The sequence below is a fragment of the Lynx canadensis genome, chromosome B2 (genome assembly GCF_007474595.2).
Source record: "Lynx canadensis isolate LIC74 chromosome B2, mLynCan4.pri.v2, whole genome shotgun sequence".
NCBI classification, from domain to species: Eukaryota; Metazoa; Chordata; class Mammalia; order Carnivora; family Felidae; genus Lynx; species Lynx canadensis.
In genome coordinates, this window is record NC_044307.1 from 113,381,272 (window position 1) to 113,407,670 (window position 26,399).

At 42.2% G+C, this 26,399-nt stretch overlaps 1 protein-coding gene across 2 annotated transcripts in view; it reads left to right on the top strand.

Annotated features, from left to right (window-relative positions):
• The first annotated feature begins 221 nt into the window (after window positions 1–221).
• TPD52L1 (TPD52 like 1) overlaps window positions 222–26,399 on the top strand; it is a 100,810-nt gene continuing 74,632 nt past the window's right edge. For both annotated transcript variants that reach the window (XM_030316265.1, XM_030316267.1), the window contains exon 1: window positions 222–325. In XM_030316265.1, coding sequence (XP_030172125.1) covers window positions 307–325 — 19 coding nt within the window. In that variant the 5' untranslated portion in view covers window positions 222–306. The remainder of the gene's footprint in view (window positions 326–26,399) is intronic.

The window sequence follows — 26,399 nt, forward strand, 5'->3', positions numbered from 1 at the left end:
CGAGCACGCGCCCTGAGCCAGGAGTGGGCGCCGTCGGCGCGATGCGCAGAGCGGCCGGCAGGTGGCGCCCAGCGGTGGGCTCCTTCTCCTCGTGGTCCCGGCCAGGTGGACCGGACGCGGCGGAGCTAACCAGAGCGGCAGTGCGGGCGGCCCCCGGGCCCCCACCCCTTCCACGCAGGGCTCGCTACGGGCGCGCAAGGGGAAGACGCGGGCGGCGGGGCCAGCTGCGTCCCGGGCTCGGTCACCGCTGTCTGCGTGTCTGGAAGCACCGGGAGCGTCGCGGTGCGCAGTCCGAGGTCGGCCACCATGGAGGCGCAGGCACAAGGTGAGTGGTCGCCCATCGCCCTGAGGGTCGGGTCCTGGCGCGCAGAAAGGCGCTTTCACGGTACCAGGTAACTTTGGTTTCGGACAGAGCGGTTGGGTGCCATCTGCACAGGTCCGCGACTCCGCTCCTACCCGCGCCTGCGGGATCATTCCTGCTCCCCAAACTCTGGATTTACTGTGAGGCTGGGGCCAGTGAAAGAGATGCTAAATGGAGAGGTCCCTCCGCTGAAAATGCGCCCACAGAGTGATCGATTTATTTTTCCCAGCCAGTCGCCCCCCACTCCCCCAATTCTCGCGGGTGCCCGAAGGACCTGTTGTGCTGGGTCCGGAATCCGAGAGGCGTTCCCCTAGCCCTCGGGGGAGCAGGGAGGGAGCGCGCCTCCTCTCGCTTGGAGCGGTGGGCTTGCGTCCTGCCCCAACTTCGGGCTGAGGGGCGCGCGCCGGGGTGGTGGCTCCTCAGAGACCCGGGTCTCCCGGCTGCGCCAGGAGCTTGCCGCGCGGGGACTTGCCTTGTGAGGCAGGAGAGCGTTACCCCGCCCGCTGATCTCGATCCGATAGATCCGCGTGTCCGGGTTGTCCGGGTCGGGGAGCGACCTCTGCCTCCCTGGGCGCGCGGGGTGCCTGGCCCCGGTCTGGTGGTCGCGCTCCCTGCCACCGGGGTCACCCGCTGAGAGGAGCCGGGGGCTGCGTCACCTGGTGCCTTGGGGTCACACTCGGACCAGGGGTAGAGAGCCCGTTTGGAACTGCGCGGGAATGGGAGTTCCTGGAGAAAGGAGCAAAGGAGCAGAGGTGGGCGGACTTGGAGCTCGAGGCGGGCAGGGTGGACACTGACTGTGGAGTCTAATTGGGAACGACGCCAAGAAGGGATGGGATGCAGAGTTTAGGTCTCTTCAGCTTTGATAACAATCATTGCTACCTTTCTTCCACACTGCAGGAAAGTCTGTGCTGCTCATTAAAAAAGGGGTGGGGGTAGGGAGAAGGAGAGGTTCAGGACCCTATGCGCTGGCCCTAGTATGGGCGGAAGCGTTCTGGAACAGAGCCACTTGGTGGGTGCAGGGGCCTGGAGCCACCCAACAGATTTGCTGCCAGCATTACAATTGTCTGAACAGTACGAACCATCCTGGTTTGTTCCATCGGCCAAGAGCCTGCCCATAAAGCTGCTGCTTCCAGTATTTTTCCCCCCATTATCTAAATTGGACAGGAGAATTCAACCAAGGGTGGGAGTTGTTTGTCAAATTCAAAAGCTGCGGTTGGGTTGGAGGCCTTGCTCCTGAAGTGAAGCAGGTGGGAACAACACTGGAGCTTTCCAGCGGGCCTTGCACATTAGACTTATTAGCAGTCTTAAATTCTGACCGAGTCCAACTCTGTCAAATTGGAATCTTTGGGGCCTGGGCATGGGTGTATTTGAAAGCTTCCCATGTAATTCTGTTATTCACTGAGATTTGGAGAAAAACTACAGCAGGTAGGAAACATTCATCTGAATTCTGAAAGCTAGCTAATCTACAGGTTGGAAGCCCTGGTGTCATTGGTTTGCTTTACCTGTGAGATTTACTGAAATATTCCAGTGCTTTCCTTTGCCAAGTACTGTGCTTGGGGAGCAAACACACACTTGAGTTTTGCTTCATGAAATTAATAGTAGAGGAAGTGACCAACACTGTTTTGATAATTATTTGATAAATGAAATATAAAATTGCTGCCATGTTGATGATATAAAAGAGGGCCACAGAGCGCCAACCGAGAGCCTGAAAGTCTTTAGGCCTAGTAGGTGATCATCAAAATAGGGGAGATCTTTTATTGTCTCCCTGTTTCTTTTCTTTGTGCTTTACAGTTGCTGACTCACTTCCTTGCCACAGTCCCATGAGGTAGTTCTCATTCCCGTTCTCCAGAGAGGAGACCAACAGGGCCTGTAGATTCCTCGTAGCATCAAGCAGGCTGTGAGCAGCAGTGTGTGCAATGAGTGCCCCATTCCCACTCCAAGCCTGCTGCTTGTAGAGGAAAAATAAAACTGAAGTCCCCATTTTTCTCTCTCCCCTACCCTCTTTGCCACTCTTTCCTTCCCCTCAGGGGTGGGTAGGAAGCCCAAGTTAAAGGGCAGGGGAAGTTGCCCTGGGGAGATTTGGAAGTAGGGTGACCGTCAGCTAGGAGAAGAGAAGTGAACAGATTTAAGAAATGCACAGGAAGAAAAAAAAAAAAAAGCAAGTGACTTGGAATGGATATGTAGGATGATGGTGGCATCAAGGATGACTCTAACTTCATACTTGTACAACCAGATGGATGACATTTGCCTCTTAAGTCCTCATTTCCCTAGTCCTTCCCGTTCAGGTCATTTAAGCAGCCCACGTATTAAGTTCTTTAAGGATACTTTTCACAAAATGTTTACAGTTTATGTTAATGGGAAAATCTTCTTTCCACTTGACACACGTTTCTAGCCAAATGAATTGCCTCTCAGATTTTAAGAGACTCCTATGGCTTCCTAAGTGCAAGTTTGTCATCAGCACAGTTTGTTTTAGAATTATCTAGAGTGGGGATGGCTTATCTTTTTGCCTCTTGATCTAGAAAGGAGCAAAACTGAGTGAGAGTAAGTAGACCCTGCCGGTGAGATCTTCCCTTGTGCTTTCCAGGAGACCACCAGGTGCTATCAGCATTTGTACACACAACTTAATAAATGCAGCGGCACGTTCTGGAAACTTTTACATAGGTGAAATTCTGCAAATATGTTCTTTGACTTTGTAAAACAATAGATTACTTCCAGGAAAACAAGAAGCCATTGTGAGAAATTGACAGAACCTGAAACATAGAGGTGGGATTATGCACAGAGTGATTCAGTGAGAAGAAACTGGAGAGCAGTGAGAAATGATACGCCCCAAGGAGGCCAACACCCCAGTTACTTGCCTGGTACTAGAGAATTTTGCATTAAGAAAATTGACACATTAGAGAGAGGCTTTGGTTAGGAATGTAGCGTTTTTGTGAAACATATGGCAGTCCTTTGAAATAAAAATTCCTGATCTTTTGAAACTACAGTTCAATATTTCATTAATCTAAGAAATAACTTTGTTTTTGTCTTTCCTAGTGTCTGTAAGGTTAAAAAGAAAATTTTCTTTCCACTTAACATTTGTATATATTTAGGTAGATGACTGTATTCGTTTCTGATGACTGCTGTAGCAAATCTCCCCGTACTGAAGGCTGAAAGTCCAAAATCACTCTCACTGGACCACAATTAAAATGTCAGCAGGGCTTTACTCCCCTGGAGCCTCTAAAAATTGATTACTTGCCTCTTACAGCTGCTGGCATTCTTTGGCCACATCACTGCAATCTGCCCTGGGGGGTCACATCGCCTTCTCTCCTGTTGTCGGATCTCCCTCTGTCTTTTATAGGAATGCTTGTGATTTCATTTAGAGCTCACCTGCATAATCAGGATACCGTCCACACCCCAGGATCCTTAGGTAACCACATCTGCAAAGACTCCTTTCCCATATAAAGTAACATTTACAGGTTCCCAGGATCAGGACCTGACACTTTGGGGGGTCATTATTCAGCCTACTACAGTAACTATTTTTTATATTCAGACAGTCTACTCAGTAGGATTCTCAGAAATCTGTGAATGACATAAAGTTATAAACGTCAGACTAATTTTACCTGTTTTCTAATTCTATTAAAGCGAAAATGTCATACATAACTTACATTATCATTATACTTGGCTCGCAGGACATTTATTTATACTCCTCTTGCAGTTTATACATGTATAAAAAACACAGCAAGATTATGTAAATTAGCAAGAGATGAAAGAAAATAAATAAGGATAAGAACAGAAAATGAAACAAGGAATGAAGCTGTAAAAAAAGGAATACAATTATATCCTCTTTCTTAATACTGCATGGAAAACAAAGTCTTGCTTTATAAACAAAGTATGTTATTTTGTTAGAAAAGAATAAAATAGGGGCGCCTGGGTGGCGCAGTCGGTTGAGCGTCCGACTTCAGCCAGGTCACGATCTCGCGGTCCGTGAGTTCGAGCCCCGCGTCGGGCTCTGGGCTGATGGCTCAGAGCCTGGAGCCTGTTTCCGATTCTGTGTCTCCCTCTCTCTCTGCCCCTCCCCCGTTCATGCTCTGTCTCTCTCTGTCCCAAAAGTAAATAAACGTTGGAAAAAAAAAAAAAGAAAAGAATAAAATAATCCCTCATCTCCATGCCAAATAGCAACAGGTTAAGTCTTTTATATTGGAGGGATCAGATTACTCAAGGAAAAAAATTGTTTTATATATTTCAGAAAATATAAACCTCTAACATGGGAGGTAGGTGTTATATATTTTGATTTATGATTTTTAAAAATATTGAGTGTTCTTACTGCCTTCAAAGCTACCTCCTATAATTTTATTTTCCCTCTAAATAAAAGTTTTAATTTTTTTTTTAACATGTATTTATTGTTGAGAGACAGAGTGCGAGCACAGGAGGGTCAGAGAGAGAGGGAGACACAGAAGCTGAAGCAGACTCCAGGCTCCGAGTTGTCAGCACAGAGCCTGATGCTGGGCTAGAACCCACGAACTATGAGATCATGACCTGAGCTGAAGTCAGACGTTCAACCGACTGAGCTACCCAGGAGCCCCTAAAAGTTTTAAAATAGGTAGTGTTGTATTCATTATTGAAGTCAGTCATTTGCAGCAAATCTTATACTTAATTAAAATTCTTATAAAATTTAATCATACAAATGATAGATATTATGGTATTACATATTGTTTTGGATTGTCTGCCCTACTATACCTCGTTTTCTTAATTTTTTGGGTAGGCAGAATCTGAGAAGTTGCTTCAAAAAGCTCAAAAGCAAGAGCGTCCATTTCTGTGGCCTGTGACAAGATCTAGTACTTAGTGAGATACAGTAAATAATAAATAAGTGCTTTGGAAAATATTGATTTATTAAATAAATATTTCAACAAGTATTTATAGATTGCTTTAGTAATAGCAAATACTAGACCAGCACTTACTACTGAGAGGCAACAGGGAATAGTGGTTAAGATTCCTTGATTTAAGAATCAAAGTGCCTGAATTTTAATTCTGTCATTGTCACTTACCATTAATATGACCCTGAACAAATTATTTGGTCTCTTTGGGCCTTGATGTTCTCATACATAAAGTGAGAATAATAATAGTACCTATATTGTAGAATTGTATTGACGATTTAAGGAGTTAATACTTGCAGAATACTTAAAACAGTTCCTGGCACATGATAAATACTATATAAATGTTTGCTGTTGCTTTTAGTAGCATATGCTAAGCACTTTGCATGCGTTATCTTCTTGAATTCTTAACAATAACACTATGAGATAGACACCATTACTTTTAACTCACCTTATAGACAGAAACTAAAGATCAGAAAAATTAGGTGTGGAAGGAGGAACTTAACTCCAGGTCTGTCTGACTCCGGATGAGCGTTATACACACTGTCCCCACAGTATGTGCTGGTCAACATATGCCAGCGGAAGACAGAGATGAAGTCGACATGAGACATCTTTCCAGGGAGGGTAGCAAAGGAGAGTCATCCCCTTGGGTAATGTGCTTAGAACTGATGAGATTACATATTTCCATCCCAATGGGATTTTTTGAATACTAGGCTGCCCATTAGAACTAATTCACAGTGAGGATGACAATAACAATAATATTTTAGTGTTTTTTTTAATGTCAGTTGCCATGTTATACACTAAAAACGTTATGCTGTTTAATAAAGCAAAGTCATGATGAAGGTGATGTTATTTTCGTTTTACAAATGAGGATACTGAAAGACAGAATAGTTACTCAACTTTCTCTCCAACTCCCACAGCTTGGATATATTGGAGCCTGGATTTGGAATCCGAAAGTTTGACTTTATGCATTGGGATTTTTAATTACGGTTCTGTACCGTCTCCTTAAATTGATATGTATACGCAATCAGTGTGCAGAGTTACATATAATAGGCTTTGCTTTGTAGTCATTCATTCAAGGCATTTTAGATGGACAGGGATCTCACTGCCCATCCCACATCTGGGCAGGGTCTAGGTCTGAAAGAATATGATCAGAATTCCTGAGGTCTGTAAGAATAAGCTCCATAATATGACAAGCTGGGGTGGCTGGTGGGGGGGGGGTGGTGTGCTCAAGTTTCAATAGCTTGCCGTTTTAGTTCTGTTTTGGAGATGAAGAATTCTGTCAGTTACAAGACATGTGATTCTTAGAACCAGTGTAGAATTTTATTACTAGCTGCAAGGAAAAGCCAGTTCAAATGTGGAATGGTTCAAATATGTAATTACACTTGCTGTTCATTCGTATCAGGATGTTAGAATAAATAAAAGACATTAGGATCTGCATGCTGGCTGAAAGGACTAATCTCAATGAGTGCCCAAAAAGGAAAGATTTTCATAGTCTCATGAATATTATAATTACTTGTTAACATGAATGCCTTTTATTTATTTAGCTATCTCCCAAGCATATTAGCACAATACCTACTTTAAGAAAAGATGGATAGTGAGAGGATTTGTCCTTAAGCTCTGTAGCAATTTCTGTGTTAAAGTTTTGTGGTCTAAAATAGCAAAAAAAAGAGGGCATCCATCCACCTCCACCATCGCCCTGGCTTGCTCTCCACGTATGCAGACATTTGCTACGACTGTAGGTCTGGATTATACTCAACACTTTGAAGCCACCTCTTAAATTTCCTGAGGCAGGACGCAGTAAAGAACATACAAAGGATGGTGGCAAACTGTGGATTTTCAAGCCTGTCATTTTACCTTTCGTTGGATGTTTAAGAAAGGCAGTGTAATTTATTTAAAATATATGTATTAAAATTAAGAATCATCCTTAATGCACCAGGGAAGGCAGCAGAACATTTTAAATGAATTTGAGTTGGCAAAAAGAAAGCTTTGGGGTCCTCAAGGAAAGATAAATTTTAAATAGTTTCTCACAGCATGAGTCCTTTATAAGGGTTACATTTTGATACAGAGGAAGTGAAATTCCCAAAATACAGCCACAAATCTTCAAGAATACCCCTTCATCACCAACATATTGCTTCCTTCTCAAAAGACAAAAATCTGGCACTTTGCTGTTTGTGCTACAGCCAAATAATGTACCACGCACTGAAAATATATGTGTATGTTACACCTCATTTCCAAACTTCCCTATGGTTATTTGTACCTTACACATTGCATCTTCCCTGATGTGTCTGTAAAATATAAAATCCTCCAACCCCTTGCAAGTTGCAAAATGCGTTTTTCTTATAATTAGACATTTCTTTCATCAATCACTAGCAAGCACCTTGTGAAAGATCCTGGAAGTGGAATGGATTCATTCAAAAGAAAAAGACAGCTTGGGTGGTGGGAAGGGATCTCTTCAGATCTCTTGATTTCAGAGTCTCTAGCTGTCAGGTATTTGTTTTTTATCTGATTCCCGCCCCCCCCCCCCGCCCCGCACACAAACGAGCTGAGAGTAGCAAATAATGAAGCTGAAAAGAAAATTGTCTATATTTGCCAACATTTTAACTTCCAAGATGGGTTCCCTTAAGAGAGTTAGGGCAGGCCAGAAAGAAAGTGCAGTATTTGGCCCCTGGTAGTTCACTCTTGATACCCCAGGGCCTGACTTGAACATTTCAAGGTATCCATGCTTCCTGCAAAAGATTGGAAGGCTCTTACACGTACTCATCAATTTCTCGTATTTTCCCCAGTCCAGGAAGCGCATTTCCGGCAAGGAAAATGTCTGTCTACTGTGGGCCTACTGTGTATTAGGCAGGGTGCCAGCCATTTCTGACATGCTCCATCAGCTTCCCATGGCCCGCTCTCAACCACACTGTCCTTGAGAGAAAGAAACATATTCTGAGGATTCGGACTTGCATTTTTTCCACTGTGATGGTTTAGCAAATGTGTGGAAATAACACACATTCAGAAATTTTTCGAAATGTGATCTTGCTATTTTGAAAAATATGAGTGCAGAAGACGCGAGGGGAGTTCCACCAGCCAGAAGGTAGGTGGTTACTTCCTGGCAGTACTATACACATACACTTTACAGACTCTCCTGCACCCTGGAGAGAGCTGAGCCTCTCTTGCCAGAAATTGCATTGATATCCACAAGAGAGGAAGGCCTTGTACTTACAAATAAAGGATCTAATACATTTGAAAAGCAAGTATTGCATAGGAAAAAAAAAGGGGGGGGGATGGATTAGGTAACAGTAAACAGATGCAAAACAGACATCTAGAAGAGATTCAAATATACATTTGAAAAGTATTGGAGGGGTGCCTGGGTGGCTCAGTGGGTTAAGCAGCTGACTTCAGCTCAGGTGATGATCTCATGGCTGGTGGGTTCCAGCCCTTTTTTGGGGTCTGTGCTGACAGCTCAGAGTCTGGAACCTGCTTCAGGTTCTGTGTTCTCTCTCTGCCCATCCCCCGCTTGCACTGTCTCTCTCTCTCTCTCGCTCTCGCTCTCGCTCTCACTCTCTCTCTCAAAAATAAATAAACATTAAAAGAAAAAAAAAGTATCGGAGTATACTTTTAAAAGCATTGCCTGCCTCTCCCCTACTTACCTTCTTTGAGTTATGGATGCAGGATCGTTGAGCACAACTGTCAAGAAAGAATTCTTGAGTTTTATGAATTTTATGATGCAAAAAGGTGCTTTTATTATAGCACAGAGACAGGACGTGGGCAGAAAGAGCTGCACTGTGATTATGAGGAGTGACTGATTATAGACTTTAAAGTTTGGTGGGGGCTAGAGATAACATAAATCTCTAAAGGGATTTCTACATATTAAGGAAGAGTTATAAGACCCTGGAGGTCTGGCTTTTGTCAAGATAAGGTTGTTTTTAGTCCCTAGCAAAACATCTACATTAAGGCTGCCATGAATTCCTTGACAAATGTCACCCTCTGCATGTCTCAGGTATTTATCAATGGGCTGCAAGTTGTAAGGAAATTTAACTTTGGCTACATTTCTCTTGTCTTTGTTCTCCTCATCAATTATGTTCTGGGGTCACTGCCTTCCTTCATTAAGAGTTCTGAGCACATAGATCAGTGGTATCCAGCTCTACCATTTTGTATCCTATTGGCTCAAATCTTACAATTGGGTATAGATATAACTTTTTTTTTGAGAGAGAGAGAGAGAGAGGGCACAAGTGAGACAGAGGGCAGAGACAGGGAGGGAGTGAAAGGGAGAGAATCCCTTGAGGGATAGAGAGAGAGAAGTGGGGCTCACCTGATGGTGGAGCTCGAGCTCACCCGAAGTGGGACCTGAACTCACGAACCATGAGATCATGACCTGAGCCCTGAGCTGAAGTCAGATGCTTAACAACTGAGCCACCCAGGCACCCACAGTTACAGATAAAACATTTGATGGCCTTTACTAGTGAAGGGTATTATAAACCAAATTCAACTGAGTAAATTTAAAGCTCTAATTGTCTGTTTTCACCAATTCATGAATTGGGCAGTGATGGGGTTTGGGGGTGATGGTGGTTCGGAGCTAACAGCCAAGAAAGAATTCTTGAGGACGTCTTTGGTGCAAAAAGGTGATTTTATTAAAGCATGGGGACAGGACCGGTGGGCAGAAAGAGTTGCACTGGGGTTGTGAAGAGTGACTGGCTATATACCTTGGACATGGGGGAGGTAAAGTCAAAAGGGAAATTTCCAAAGAGATTTTCATATGCTAAAATCTCACAGATTACTAGAGACCTAGCTATTGTCAAGCTAAGGTTGTTTTTCCCTCTAGCAAAGCATTAACATTAAGACACTGGAGAGTTCCTGGACCTTAGGCTATTGATAAAACTGCCTTTTTTTTTATAATTGTACTAAGATATTTGTAAACTGGTAGAGACTCTTGACAGTTTATCTGTTTTTTGTCCTTTCCTGTGTTCTGGAGCAGCCAGGAGTGTCTGAGGAATGTCACACACACCCCCCCTTTGGGGTGTGCTAGCTTGTGCTTTGCCCTCGGCTTGCCTTATGCTCCCTCATCAGGCAGCATCCCATCCAGCAAGTAGAGGGAGGCTCTGAGGAGCTGTATAAAATGGAAGGCTTTTAGAGACAGAAGGGGATGGGAGGTAAAAAGGAAATTTCTGGGGAAAAAAAGTGAATTGTTTCAGCTGAAGTCACCTTCTCCATCTATGGGGGGTGGAAGAGGTCCATCAGGAAGATGCCCTCACTAGTGCTGACCTGCAATTCCAGACTAACTGGGTGAGAGTTACATTGCAGGAAGAGGCTGAAACTATAGCTAGGTTAGGTATTAAATCTTGATTTGCTTATGTGAAGCTTAGCAAAAGGGACTTCATCTGGGCATGTTGTCTCTTTCTCTCTCTCTTTTTTAACAAAGGTAAAAACCCCATGTGTCTTTAGCTTCATCTCACATTTTGTGAACTTAGAGTGAAATATGTTTGTTTGCAGTCACCAGGAAATTTACCACATATACAGGTACAAAGACTACCTCCCTGTGGACATTTGACCTCAGGAAAAGAAAGAACTTGGTACCAGTGTTTTGTTTGATTCATGAGGGGCTCAGTGCCCTCTCCTCTCCAATGATGTCCTGTGCCTGTGCCATAGGCAGAGTTGGCCTATGTCCTTCTCAGAATTTTTTTTAATGTTTGTTTATTTATTTTGAGAGAGAGAGAAAGAGAGAGAGAGGGAGGGAGGGAAGGAGGGAGGGAGGGAGGGAGGGAGAGAGAGGCAGAGAGAGAATCCCAAGTAGGCTACATACTGTAAGTGCAGAGCCCTATGCAGGGCTCAGTCTCACTGTTCATGAGTTCATGACCTGACCCCAAATCAGGAATTGGATGCTCAACCAACTGAACCACCCAGGAGCCCCTGTCCTTCTCAGATTTTTTTTCTTGTTCTACTTATCCCTTTTCCAAGGCTAAGCGAAAAGAAACATTTTAGATTAACGTAACGGGACCTGTTATATATGGTGGAGGCATAATGGGCCATCCCATACTAGCTTTGAATTTGGTTCCAGTTGATTTGAGGAAAGAGAAAAATAGCGCTCTCTCTTTAAAACAAAAATTAGTTATCAGTTCTCAGTCCACATCTTAGTTGACCTGCACTCCTTAGCATAGTTGCTCACTACTTCTCCTTGAAGCACTTTGTTCTTTTGATTTCCAGGGCATTGACCTCTTCCCCCCTCCCCTCCTTCTTCACAAGCCTTGTCTCAATCTGCTTTCTATCTGCACTCCCTTTCTTGGGGAGCTCCTCGGGACTCATGCTTTTAAATTCCATCCAGATACTAATTCCCAAATTTCAGATTCCCCTCAATTTGAGACTACCCATTTGATACATGTGCATGAATATGTAATAAGTATCTTGATTTAACATTGCTAACATTGAACTTCTGATCTCTTTCTCTAAAATATGCCTAGTTCTCCCAGAGTTATCTATCCCCTTGTCAGTTAACAACAACCCTATTTCAAATGCCGAAGCCCAAACCCTGAGAGGTTTTTCTTTTGGGGGGCTTCCCTTAACATACCCCCATCTCCAGTCAGTCATGCCAGCTCCACTTCCAAAATATACCTACAGTCGAACAACTTCCCATGCGTCTGTTGACAGTGCCTTGGTCCAGGCCACCATCAGCTCTTAGCTGGTTTATGCAAGGGTTTCCTAGCTGGTTCCCCTGCTTTGGTGCTGGCCTATCTTCAGTCTGTTCCCAACATGGTAACCAGAGTGATCCTCTCAAAACATGTAGTACCATGCCACTTCTCCCTTCAAAACCCTGAAGCAACTCCTCATTTCACCCAGAATAAAGGGCAGAGTGCTTACATTGACTGGAAGGATGCTATGGGATCTATGTTCCCCTTCTCCCCTGTTATGTCCCTGACTGAACATCTCATTGCCCTCTTGTTATTTCCCTTTGCTTCATCTTCAGCACCTTTTAATTGACTAATCCCTCTGCCTCAAAAACTCTTTCTCAGGTACTTTCCTGGCTTGTGTCCTCATCCTCTTGCCAGCCAGTGTTACCCTGAAGCCTGGCAACCGGACCTCTATGGTCAAGAGACGATTCTCCATAGATCTCTCAAGTTTCTGCACAACTGGTCCTCTGAGCCAAGGCCTTCACAGCTAATTTTCTCTGCCCTATCTTTTCAGCGATGTTTTGCATAGCAGGCAGCCTTGGGAAGTAGAGACTGTCTCCCTCTGGGGCAGATTGATTTACTGTCCAGGATGATAAAGACCAAGTGTCCCTCTGGACCAGGTGTCGGCAGATTTGCTGGCAGCCACCATGTAAAATCGGGGCTTCCTAATCTCAGTGTTACTTTCCTGAAACACACCCCACTGTTTCAACAGGCAACACCTGACCCTCATCATATCCCCCTGTTTGAATTAGGGCTCAAGGGACTGATGCAATGATGTTACTATGGCTACTGCCATCGCTGTGAGTATTTGTCTTTTTTTCTGTAATCCAGGCGTCTTGTGTCTTCTGCCAACATCTGTGAAACTGGCAGGCTAATTTGCTTGCTTGCAAGTAGGGCAAAATCTGAACGCTTCCCAATTCTTGACCCTTCCTGAGCCATTGATTTTAGAGGGCCCCGTTTTAGCCTTCATCTCTCCAAGCCATGTTGAGAATGTCTACAGACCCACCTAGAAACTGTGCCTCCTCTTCTAGACCATGCTCTGGATACCAGAATTCTCTGCCCCCAAAGTCCTCACTGTGTTATCAGACTTGCACGTGCCTTCTATGGGCAGACCGTGCTGCCAGTATGTATGTTCCTCATCCTGAGGGATGGAGAACTGGCTGTTGTGGGAGGAAGCAGGTGAGTAGCTTGGACATGCAGGCTAGGCTACAGGTTCTTGAAGTGTGATCCCTTGACCAGCACCAGCACTTTTACCTGGGAATTTGTAAGAAATGCAAATTCCCACCCTAGACCTACTAAATTAGAAACTTGGTGGGTAGGGCATCTGTGTTTTCTCATACCCTTCAGATGATTCTGTTGCACAGTACTTTTTAACTCACTCCTGTTGTTAACTCACTAGAAGAGGTTGTCCACATGCATGTGCATAAAGCCCCTATTGGTGCTTGTGATGGACAGACGCTCATGTGACCCTGGGGATTTCTGACTTCTGGTATTCACACCCTTGTATAATCCCTCCCCCTTGGTTTTGGACAGGATCTGTGACTTCCTCCTTTTTCTTTTTTTTAAGTTTATTTACTTTGAGAGAGAGAGAGAGCATGTGAGTATGGGCACGAGCTGGGGAGGGGCAGAGAGAGAGGGACAGAGAGAATCCCAAACAGGCTCCTGTGCAGTCAGCACAGAGTCCAATGCAGGGCTCGAACCCACGAACCATGAGGTCATGACCTGAGCCAAAATCAAAAGTTGGACGCTTAACCGGCTGAGCCACTCAGGCACCCCAACTTGCTCCTGCCCAATAGAATATGACAGCCATGATGGGATGTTACTCCCTTGATTGTGTTCTCTTAGCTGACTGGAGGCAAGACTCTTCTTGCAGGTGGGTTAAACAAGTAGCCATGTATTAAGCTGCTGTTGCTTGAACCATGTTTGCTCCGATTTCAATGTGGAAAGTTTCCAGTCAAGTTAGGTATTTTTATTTTCAAATGTAAATTCCTAAAGTTTTGCTCTGGATGCTGGTACTTCGCATTTAGTCAGTGACTAATATACTCATATAAGCTATTTCTCCAGGCTGAAGAGAAGACTGTGGTCATGTAGGGGAAGCCAGAAGGAATAAACTAGTGAAAGGAAATGAGAGTTCTGCCGCCTAATGGGGACTCTAGGCTGGTGGTAGGGAGCTTGGACGTAGTCACAAAGTTCAGTCACTAAGAAGTTCAGTCACTTCTTCGGTATGTGAACTTCACCTTACTCACATCTCAGTTAGCTAGCTCATCTACAAAGCAAGTGAAAGTGGTGGTTGCCCGGTGGGTTTTGTGACGACTGAGTGAGACAATGCATGTGAAGTGCTTATAACCACATTTGGGTACTGTTATGACAAGGTGAGATTCATTTATTAATTTCTCCTGAAATCTGCATCGAGCACCCTGTGTGCTGGCTGAGGTGGTAGGGAAACAGGTGAATGAGCCAAAGTCCTTCCTCTGTGAGCTTACCGCCGTGTTTTTGTATAGTAGTTAGGTGTCGGGCTACTATTTTTCTTTTGTGTTTATTTTTTTATTTTTGAGAGAGAGAGAGAGAGGACGTATGCACGCGCACACATGTGTGAGCTGGGGAGGAATAAAAAGGGAGGGGGACAGGGGATCCCAAGCAGGCTCTGTGCTGACAGCAGAGAGCCAGATGCCAAACTCACAAACCCTGAGATCCAGCCCTGAGCTGAAGTCAGATGTTTAACCTATGGAACCACCCAGGCACTCCCAAGCTACTCTCTTTAATGCTTTCTTTTATCAGAAAATTCTTTGGATTTCGTATACCACCTACTGCAGAGTTAATAATAGCTTGCTGGAGCTAAGGAAAGATGAGTAGGTTGAAGATAGAAATAAATACATAAGTTAATATAATTTGGACGTCTAGCCCACATGCAAATTTGTTTTCTGAAGCATAAATTTTACCTACTAGAGAGCACTGAAAGAGAGTAAATACTTTAAATGGTTGCTCTTTTGGTCCATCTTTATTTACTTGGACGGAAGCTTAAAGATGTGAATAGCAGACATACAAAGCAACGTTCATTGTTTGGACACATTCTGAAGATGCACAGGTTAAATTTTTTGTTTACGTTTCCATTGATTCTCTGATCATAATTTAATATTTATCTTAATAAATAGGATAGCAGATCTTATTTCTGGTCTCTTGGAACTTGGAGGCTGAATATTACAGTGAAGCTGTGCTGAAGGACTGCAAAGCCAAGGGAGCTAGGTGTGCGTTCTTGATGGCCGGACTTTGAAAACCCTCGTGTCTGTTGCTTAGCAGCATGTTTGAGATTTCTCCGTATTCTGAACAGTTTCTAATGACAACCGTAGATTTCTGTTTTTGCCGTTTTAAATGTCAAAAAAGGGCGCCTGGGTGGCTCAGTTGGTTAAGCGACTGACTTCGGCTCAGTTCGTGATCTCAGGCTCATGAGTTTGAGCCCCTCGTCGGGCTCTGTGCTGATGGCTCAGAGCCTGGAGCCTGCTTCGGATTCTGTGTCTCTCCCTCTCTCTGTCCCTCCCCTGCTTGTGCTCTGTCTCTCTCTCCTTCAAAAATAAATAAACATTAAAAAAATTAAATGTTAAAAAAAAACAAGGCACAAATGAAAACTTTTAGTATGTATGAGTATACACACACACATAACACATGCACATTACACTTATACATGTGACCATCATTAACTATTCCCTTTATTCTGGCTTATTTTTCTTCATAGCACTGTGGCATTTTATATTATGCATAATTATTTGCTTTCTTTTTGCTAGTGAGCATTAAGCTCCTTGAGGTCAGGGACTTCAGCTGTTGTCTTTATAGCTGTATTACCACTGTCTAGAAAGTGACTGATTAGCACTATGTACATACTTAAGGGGAAATGATGAATGAATAGTATTGGCTAAATGCCATCATATGTGACTCTCGAAGGGTGTAATGGGGGGGAGGGGTAAACATTTCACCTTTTATAAGAAATTAATGTGTTTTTAAAAGTTGTATTATAACTTCTCATGAAAGTTCCCCCAATTAAAGAAGTAATATAATGCTAATAAGAGCTCTCTGTACTGCTCCACTGTTATTTAGTGTCATCACTGATGTTGAAATCTTAGAGATGATATCAAGGTTAGGAGCTGGGCTTTGTCAGCATAAATATAGAGTCTGGGATACAACTAAGTTGCTGTTCTTAAGAAAAGGGGAGTGAGGGGGGTCTGGAGAGGGTTGGGGGAACAATGGGAAGTGGGGAGGAAAGGTCCCACAGACACTGAGTCCTGGAGGGACAAAAAAAGAGAATGTGAGAGAGAATGAGATGCCTAGGAGCTGAGGGGGAGAAACTTAGGACAAGAGATGTTTCTAATGATATTTTCCCAGGAAAAGCTCTAAATCACCTCCTAGCTTCCCCCTGTGATATCTTTAGTAAATTCTGTATTGCTCCTTCAAATTTTCAGTGGGAATAGAGTTTTGTTGTGGGACAGCTCAAAAGAAAAGATACCTGAAGTATATTTTACAAAGAAATAGGTATTCTGTTCCTCCCAGCCTCTATTGAACAAATATGGAGCAAACGCTGAGACTCTCAGCGTGAGGTGTGCAGATGAACGGTGTGCTTTGGGTACCCACGTTTTCCTGGCTGTCCTGGTGTGCCTGTTCCAACAGGGTAGAGGAGGGATGACAAGAGCTTCAGCCCAATCCTCTGGGGCATGGTTGGCCTAAGCAACCAATTTTCAGTGCAGCTGAAAATCTTGGGTCAGCAGTACCTGTTCAAATTATTTTAACTGGACAGATGAAAGTCTCCTTTGTAGAAATAGCAGCAACAATAGTTTGGTGACATTTTCTTCTATAATGTACATGTGACCTGCACTACTTAGCTAATTTATAAAGATTTATGAGAAAATATGTCTGCATTCTTGTGTTGCTCAAAAGCATTATTCTGCAGGCTGTAAGTAGTTACTGAATGAAACTTGAAAAACGCTTATTTCCTTCCCTGAATGTGCTATTTCCCCCCCAAGACCTCATTGATAGCCTGCAAGGGTTTGAAATATTGATGACTGTGAATCCATTCATCTCCAAATTTCACTGGCCTTTCAGTAGAGTATATTTTTAGCTTTGTTGAGAATTTAGGGCAGAGGAAATCTATAGAAATATCGGGTTATGTGGGTATTCTGTCAGTTTCATAGAACTAAAGATGGATTCTGTTAGATGCATATTTGAGTCATCATTAGCCTTACACTAATAAAGTGGGGTAGCTCACTTTCAAGTAAGGTGCCAGGAAATTACTGAGTAATTTAAAAACTTATCCTTCTTATAAAATCTGATCTGAATACAAATGGATATGATATTTCTGATAACTAATCGTTTGTTTAGGTCCTATATAAATATTGTCAATGTGCTATTGAAATATTTCCGACATCCCAGCAGGCAGGGTAAGGGTTGCTACAAATACATTAGCTTTCTGAGCCATGAGACATATTCATCAGTGTATTGGTGGAGTGCTGTCTTGACCAGACGATGGCTAGCTCAACATTAGACATTTTCCACGGACTTCCCGCTCTCCACTTTCCCACGTGAGAGTGTCCGCTCCTCCAGTGCTCTTTCCCTCCTTTTGAACTGTCAGATCCTCTCCACTGATGAACTCCTGGTTTTCCCTGTGCAAATAGTCCCCTTCTTCTCCACCTCCACAGCATTTTGAGTAAGACACAGTCTTATGTCCTTAAGGAGCAGCATCATAATTGAGGGTTCCAGAACTTTGTGCAATCTCATTTTGTAGATGAAAGCGCTCTGAGAGATTAGGGGTGCTTAATCTAAGTGCCCTTAAACTAGCCTAGGCTAGTTTCTTATAAGTGGGAGAACCAGAACAAGAACGTGGATTTTCTGTGACTCCCTCTCTGCACCACACAGCCTTCCACCATCTGTAGCGCACTGTGGTGATTTGTTCCTCTGTCTCCCTCTCTCTGTGCTCCTCCCCTGCTCACACTCTGACTCTCCCTCTCTCAAAAATAAATAAACATTTGGGGCGCCTGGGTGGCGCAGTCGGTTAAGCGTCCGACTTCAGCCAGGTCACGATCTCGCGGTCCGTGAGTTCGAGCCCCGCGTCGGGCTCTGGGCTGATGGCTCAGAGCCTGGAGCCTGCTTCCGATTCTGTGTCTCCCTCTCTCTCTGCCCCTCCCCCGTTCATGCTCTGTCTCTCTCTGTCCCAAAAATAAAATAAAAAACGTTGAAAAAAAAATTAAAAAAAAAATAAATAAACATTTAAGAAATAAATAAATAAAATATCTGTTTGGGGCATTGTTCTAGGCTCCAGGAAAACCTGAGCAAAAAATGAAAATTTCTGCCCTCAGGAAGTTCATATTCCTGGGAAGGGGCAAATAATAAACAACACAAATTAATAGAAGATGTAGTGTCCTGGAGGTTGGTAAATGCTAAGGAAAACAATAAATTGATGAAGGGGGGCTGTGAAGTGTGAGGGTGAGTGGGGCGGTGGTTGTAGGTCATTCTCTGGGATAGATACTCTGCACAAAGATGCTAGGGTTAACTGAACTTACTTTCCAGCAGAGAGAGCTGGCTTTCTGAGTACCCTTGAGGAGGCACAAAGGCCAGCGATTTGTGTTGGTGCATCACCAGGACTCCCACTGGTGACCCTGGCAGATAATTGCTGAACTTGTAATTGCTGTGTCCAGAACTCCATGACTCCTGAAGGGAAACCTGCAGCCCCCACATTACTTGATTGGATTTTGTATTTCTTTGGCTCTCACAAAAACAGAAAGGTTACTTTCCACCTACCTGTAGAGACCTTTGATGTTACCCCCAATTCTTTCATATTCTTCAGACCACTCCATCTTAAGAGACACGTCTGACGGAATTCCAGGCATCCCTCATGGTTTTGTCCCACAGTTTGGACACAACTTCCACAGTCACCTTCCGGATCGATTTGAGCTCCCCAGGAGACAGTGCAATTCCAGCGGAAGAACACTGTGTGCCAGCTCTCTTTTGTTTGTCGTTATCATCGCCTGCTGTAGAGCCACCCAAGCAGAAGCTCACCACGTATTATCTAAGGCGGTGCAGCACAGCCAGAGACACAGGGTTTCCCCCTCTGCCGCTTGGTCTCCTGCTCAGAGACTGGACTCCTTCAGTGTGAACAGAAATTACAGTCACCCCCGCGGGCCTCCAAGCACTTGGTCAACTAACACTATACGAATGCAAGTTTTCCTTTGGAGTAGTAGTTGAATGCTTATTTGAAAAATCACTTAAAGCATTTTACAAGCATATCGTCCTTTTTCCCTTTCTGTTTCTATTCTTATGTATTTCCCTTCGTATTTCTTTTTCTATTTCATTATTTACAATAGTGGGAATTTACTACTGTTTTGTTTTTATAGTGCTGATAATGTCACTGGTATGTATTTAAGGCACAAGTGCTTTTTCACAAGATAGCTTCAAGTTAGCGGAATGATCTGTCATTCCTTTCTTTTCACTCTGTGGCACTAACTTCTTTTTTTTCTATTCTTCCAATTTACCCGCTCTGAATACCAGTGATATTTTTATGGACAGAAATGCTGAGAAGGCAGCTCTTATTTGAAGTGAGTCTTTTCTGCTCTCATACACAACACTGTTATTTAAGCATTCTGAGAAAAATTTGGGAATGGTTTTAAAAGGGCTGTGTTGCTCTGGGGAGCAGTGTCTTCTGGGTGCTTAAGGGAGGATATTTGAAAGCCATTTCAGTAAGGAAAGTCATGTTCTACTCGCTTTGAGTCCACCACTGGACAGAACTCTGATATCATCCTGACAACTACCTTTTTCCTCACCTTGAAGCCATAGCTCTGGCTATGACTCTCCTCAGTTTATGCTCCATCATGTGGGTCACTTACACTGAGTCTTTGTGAGTCATCAAATGGCTCAACTTCCTCTGTACAACTCCTACTTTATTTTTATGTAATTATTCATCATGTATGATGTTGTAAGCCAATTTGACTCTCTTAGGGAAGGAAGGAGGAAGGGAGGGAAGGAAGGAAAAGGAAGGCAGGCTTGAACTATTACATTTTCAAGGACATATTTATTTGAAAGGGAGTCTTTTTCCAGAATTACCTACCACCTGCTATGGTTAATTAGATACAGTTAGTGCCAAGCATGGTTTAGAACTTTTTTTAATTGAGCAAAATTTTACTTTAACTTTGAAGGTCCTAAAATTATTGACGCATTAGAATTTGCAAATTAAATGTGGAACATAACTTTTCAGTAAATAAACAACGTATATATGGTTATAACCATTCAGTTGTTTCTTGATCAGAGAACAGAAAGGAGAGTGTTCATTACCCACATTCTAGATAATTCCACTTACAGTTGAAAACACACAGTGAGACTGTTTAACATCTACATAACATACTGTTTCCTGGTCCTCATAATGATGTAGTCACGTATCAAGAATGTTTTGTATTTCCTTACTCAGAGATTTTTTTTTTTAATAAAGAAACAGAATCCTACCACCTTCCTGCTCTGGGGGCTCACAGAATCACAGCCAAATGACTTGCTGTTAGCATAGCCCTTTATATTAACTGAATGCTTTTCAGTACATTTACTGGTGAGTTTCACAGTACTTTCTGGTGGTGTGAAGGAGGCTAATGTTGCTCTTGTGCAAATTACAAAGCCAGAACCATAAAAGGGGGAAATGATGGTTTGGAATAATCTTAGAAGTTGGGTTCAAGTCTACAGTTAATTTTTCTCTTTAAGATCTAAAAAGGTGAGGGGGCCCTGGCTGGCTCAGTATGTGGAGCGTGAGGCTGTTGATCTCGGGGTTGTAAATACAAGCTGGATGTTGAGATTACTTAAAAATAAAAAAAAAAAAAAATAAAAATAAAAGATATGAAAAGGTGAGGAATCTGATGGCAGTGAACCAAGTAATGAATATGATGTAATTTTTAATTTATACCCTATAGTAATTAATTGACAAACCTGATAATATTTGACCTAAATGATTAGCAGACATAATTAGGCCAAAATCAAAATTCAAGAAGACTAAGAGATCAGAATACAAGTACCTCTTCTGGAAGACTTAGGAATAATCAAGAGAACTACATAACACACCTGTCTAAGAGACTCAAGAAACATTTCAGTCAGGATACAACAAAGAACTAAGGCAGTTGGGGAGTTCAGTGATTATGTCGAGGCCAACGAGGCATTCTATCTTATTATGCACATGCTGTCTAATTTCTAGAGAAAAAGAGGGAGAGGAAAGCAAACCAAGACTTAATCAGCATCATGGGATTTAAATATTAGACTATAGGCTATAGAATTTGGGTATTTTATACTAGCACTGAGGACAGACCTATGTTATTTTATGAGAATATTTATTTACTGATAAACATTTGGTGAACATCTTCTGTGTGCCACACAACGGATAGATTCTGGGGATACAATGGAGAACTAGAACTGATGCTAAAATGTGTCCACGCAGATAACTATCAGCATCCATCCAGGCCTTATCAATTTACCTTGGCATGATGTGAGACTTAGGTCTTTTCAAAGATTCTTTCTTCTCCTAAGTTGTCAAAGTGCAGTATTTTCCAGGAGAACTGGTTGAGTCAGTATTGGATAGTCTACTGATTCCAGGATTGAAGAAGTCTGGGACTTTAAAAAGATTCTGGGGTAGTTGGGCTTTATTTAGAGAGTTGACTTTGGACTGCCCTTCTCCTGGCGACTATTGTCTACATCACCCATTTGGGGCAGTTCTTATGGACAAGGCTGCCTCTACGACACTATTGGCTTTAAGGAGGTACCATTCTGCACCTCTGTAGCTGTATATTCTAGAAACCAGTTAAGCATAATGACCAGCATCCCTAGGAAGGCAGGTAGGCATAGATGCTGAGTCACTGCCAGGGACCTTTACTTAGCAAGTATTTGCAAATGTGTGTTACTTGGCAGGGCATCGGGCAAACCAATTTAAACAGTAACTGTGCCTTCTCTAAGGCAGATGTGCAAACATCAAAAGCAAATACAGGCATGGGGGAATCTATGTAAGCCCTGACCAAGTGCACAGTGCTGTATCACTTTTGACCATGTATCAGTCTGCCTTTTTTGGAAGTCGTGAGCTGAAGTCGTGAGCGAAGTGTTGTAGGAGTTGCATTTTTAGAGAGTGAGGTGGAAAGAAGTGGCTGCCTCTGTACTAGTTGGGAGAGGATTGTTGAGGGGGTGGTTTTGGAGAGTTGGTTGAAGGTAGAAAGGGAGGGAACCTGCCATCTGGATGTGTGATGACATTCAGGTGTTGGTATGGCTTCTTAAAGTAGCCTTTGCTTTTGAAGTACATTGAAAAGACATTAAAGTAATTTGGCTGAAAACAGCTGAGGGACTGAGGATGTTAGGAGCACTGGGTTGGTTGTCAGATATCATCATCCCTACAGTTTCCTCACCTCGGGACCCTGGACAGTGGCTAAGTAAGCACTGTCATATAGGATCCCGTTTAATCTTCTCCATAGCAAAGCTGTGCAGTTGCTAACAGTGTCTCTACTTCACAGATGAAGAAATGGGGGCCCCAGAGAGTTTAAGTAGCTTGCGCACCAAGGACTCAGAAATCACTGTACATGCACATGTGTTTATATGGCACATATGAATACACACACATATATATTGTGGGGATTAAGCATACAAGGGATGTTGTTTTTGAATGCTTCATGCCAATCGTTGTGTTAAAAACTATGAGGACAACCAAAGAGGAAAATTCCCATTTTTTGAGGAATTTCCAGTAGAACTAGCCCTTATACAATGAATAGGAATGGAAATAAAATAGGAATAAAAAATAAGAGTGAAAAGCATATTTAGGAAGCAGCATTAAAGGTATATGTAGAACACTGGAGCATCCAGAATGTTCAGGATGGCCAGCCTGGGTCAGAACTGTGCAGGAGAACCTCTTGGAGGGGTGAGCTTAGCACCAGGTTTTTGTAGTTAGAAATGATGGGATATAAATATGTGAAAGAAGCAGAGGTGAAGGGTGTCTAGTGAAGGGCCTTGAATGGAGAAGCACATCTTGCTGTTGATATTTCTCTGTATGTCCCCACTGGAAGACCTTTAGGGAAATATCTTTACTAAATACAGTGAAGAAAGCATCACTGAATTTTATGAATAAAATTGGAAAATATTTATAAAATCTGTGACTATAGAACAGCAAGACAGGGATTAAGTTTTAGTAGTCTTCTTTTCTGCAAAGCTCACATTCCCTGACAACGTGGTTGACACTCAAATGTGGGTTCAACGTAAACAAATAATGATAGTGGTTGGGAATGTTTAATATAAGAGCTAACTAAAGATTATTGATATAGAAGAGAAAAGGGAAACTTCGTATAAAACCAAAAGTACTAAATTATTATCATCTCAGCAAAATTTAGAAGTTCTATAGGGAGAAAGATCCGGGAAGTTTATCACTCGATGTCCAAATGCAGAGGATAGAACATACTCATTTATTTTCAACAGGAAGGAATTTGCTACAGAGCCATGTTAAATGACCACAGAATCATTCTGTGGCTGAAGTAATAAACTCTAGACTGAGCTTTCAGGAACAACTCTCAAAGCTACTTCCCAGAACTGGGGTCCAGTGATGTTGCTGCCACAGCTCCTATTAAGAAGCAGTTGGGATCAAGAAACCACAGACATCAGGACGTACCTTGTCACCAAGCTGCTGCTCCTGTCATTGGCTCCAGAACTATACTACACCTGTCCCTGTCTGTACCAGTAAAATGAATGAGTCACACCCTGAAGTTAGTGGGGAACCCTGGGACCTCAGCCACAGAAAGCCAATAAATGCCTCCAAGTCTTTGTTTGCCTTCAGGAACAGCAGGAGTGGCTGAAGAGTGGCCTCTACCTTGCTGTTCTCACAAGTCTCCTGGGAGATTTCCTGACTGACCAAACCAAAGACACATGTGACCCTCTGGCTCTGAGATCATCAGCATTCAGGACATTGCAGTGGAGGCAGGCATAGCCATGCACAGAGGGAGTCAAAGCTGTCGTCTTGCAGGAGCAAAGGGGAAACAATATAGGAATAGTATGTTTGGAAGGGAGAAATCATTGGCATTTTGTTCGTGTAAGATAGCAAACATTAGATTTTATCTGATTACTAGTATTAGGCATTTTGTTTTCAGATGATTTTAATACAGGTATCTGTGAAGAGAAGGCAACAACTTACAGAACTAAAAAGTGTAGCAGAACTTTTAAATTAACAAGAGAAAAAAGGAATGAATGGAAACTCTACCAAGCCAGCAAAATAACAAAAAAGTAAAAAAATAAATAAATGGAAAAATAAACTAAATTGTAAATATAAAATAAGAAATGTAAATTGAAATGTAAAAGGTCTAAATACTCTATGTAAAGAGAGGGGCTGTTGGGGTAACAATAAAAGCACGGATGAGAGGATGAGAGTTACCATGAGAAACATACTTAAGCAATAACATTTAAGAGTTGAGGGGGAAAAAATACACATGAGGCAAAAGACACAAGGCAAAAAAACAAATAAAAGCATGAGGAACAGTTAATTATATTGGAAAGAAAGCACAAAACAGTAAAAAACAGGCACAATTTATAAAGTCATAAATCATGCCCAAATAGCAGAGCACCTAGAAATACATAATCAAAACTATCACAACTGCAGAGAGAACAGTTTAATACTTCACTTTTATAGTGGTGCATTTTAATGAGTAGATAGTAGATAATAGGCAAAGACAGAAAGGCCTTGAGCAATGCAATTAAAGTGACTTAACAGGATATATTCTAGGACTGTATGTTCTTTCCCTAACTCCCTCGGTGCCATGAAACACTTAGAAAAAATTAGGCAAGTACTTGGCTCAACGAATAGCTTAAAAAATTAAGAGCTTTAACAGACCACATTTTTTAATTATTGAAATTAGAAATTATAAATAAAAGTCAAAATAAATATTAAAACATAATGCCAATTTTTAACAACTTGGAAATTAAGAAACACACTTGGGCCAAAGGTAAAATCAAAATAAAATTCTGATCTAGAAATAGTAAAAAGGAGAACACTCCAAATCTGAGACACAGAGTAACTAAAATCTATGAGACAAAGAGTAACTACAAATAATGAAAGTTAATAGTTAAAAAGCTAGAGGAGTGCCTGGGTGGCTCAGTCGGTTGAACATCTGACACTTGATTTCTGCTCAGGTCATGACCTCAGGTTCCTGAGATCAAGCCCCAAATTGGGCTCTGCATTGACAGAGTAGAGCCTGGTTGGGATTCTCTCTCTCTGCCTCTCCCTCTCCCTTTCTCTGCCCCTCCCCTGCTCATGCTTGTATGTGGTTTCTCTCTCTCTCTCAAAATAAAAAAATAAAAAAAAAAAACAACACACATTTAAAAAAGTAGTTAAGAAGCTAGAAAAAATACATGAAAAGAGAGAATTTTAAAAGATGGAAGCAGAAATTAATGAAATTGAAATGGCAACACCAAAGATAGTGGAAAGGTTAAATAAATCCCAAAGTTAATTTTTGGAAAGATAAAACCTTTTGAGAACCTGTTTGCAGAAAAAGGAGAGCAAAGTTAGAAATGAAAAACGAAACATAATTAAAATATTGAAGATATTTTAGGAGTTGGGAGAATGCCATGTAAAAATTTTTGGAAACTAAATTTTAAGCCCAGAGCAGGATGTGCAGACTTTTTCTATAAAGGGACTATAGCAAATATTTTGGGTTTCTGTCACAACTACTCTCATCACTGTAGCAGAAAAGGAGCCATAGACATCATAAAAACAAGTGGGTATGGCTATAAACCAATAAAACTTTATTTAAAAAAAAAAGAGTGGGCCAGAAATGGCCTGTGAGCCATAGTTTGCTGTTACCTGAACCAGAGGAAGTATAGCAATATATAAATTACCAAAACCAATCCAAGGAGAATTTAAAGCTTTCAATAGATAAATTAATAGTTGTATTTAATGTAAATCCATTAAAAGTCCCAACAAAGATATTTTGGAATCAGATAAAATGCTCTTATAGTGCCTATAAAGAATAAATGTGAGATTAGACAAGGCATTGTGATAAAGACAATTGGGTGAAGGAGGGAGTTGCCTTATAGACAATTAATATATACCATGAACTCACTCTCATCAAAGCAGCATGATATTTTTTAATTTTTTTTAAATTTTTTTAGTGAGAAAGAACATGAGAGTAGGGGAGAGGGGCAAAGGGAGAGAGAGAGAATCTTAGGCAGGCTCCAAGCTCAGTGCTGAGCCTGATGCAGGGCTCAGTCCCATGACTGTGAGATCATGACCTGAGCCAAAATCAAGAGTCAGATGCTTAACTGACTGAGCCACCCAGGCGGCCCAAAGCAGCATGTATTGACACCATAGAGTAGTATCACAAAAGGGAGTCCAGAATGGATCTTACAATATTCTGGAATTTAATATATGCCGTTTCAGTGAGAAATATGCTTTATTTAACAACAAGTACTAGTAATTGACTATTTCAAAACAAAATAAAGCTTCATGCTTATTGTGTGCCTTAAAAAATTAATTTTTTGTAGATGAGAATTTTTTTCATATTTATTTTTGAGAGA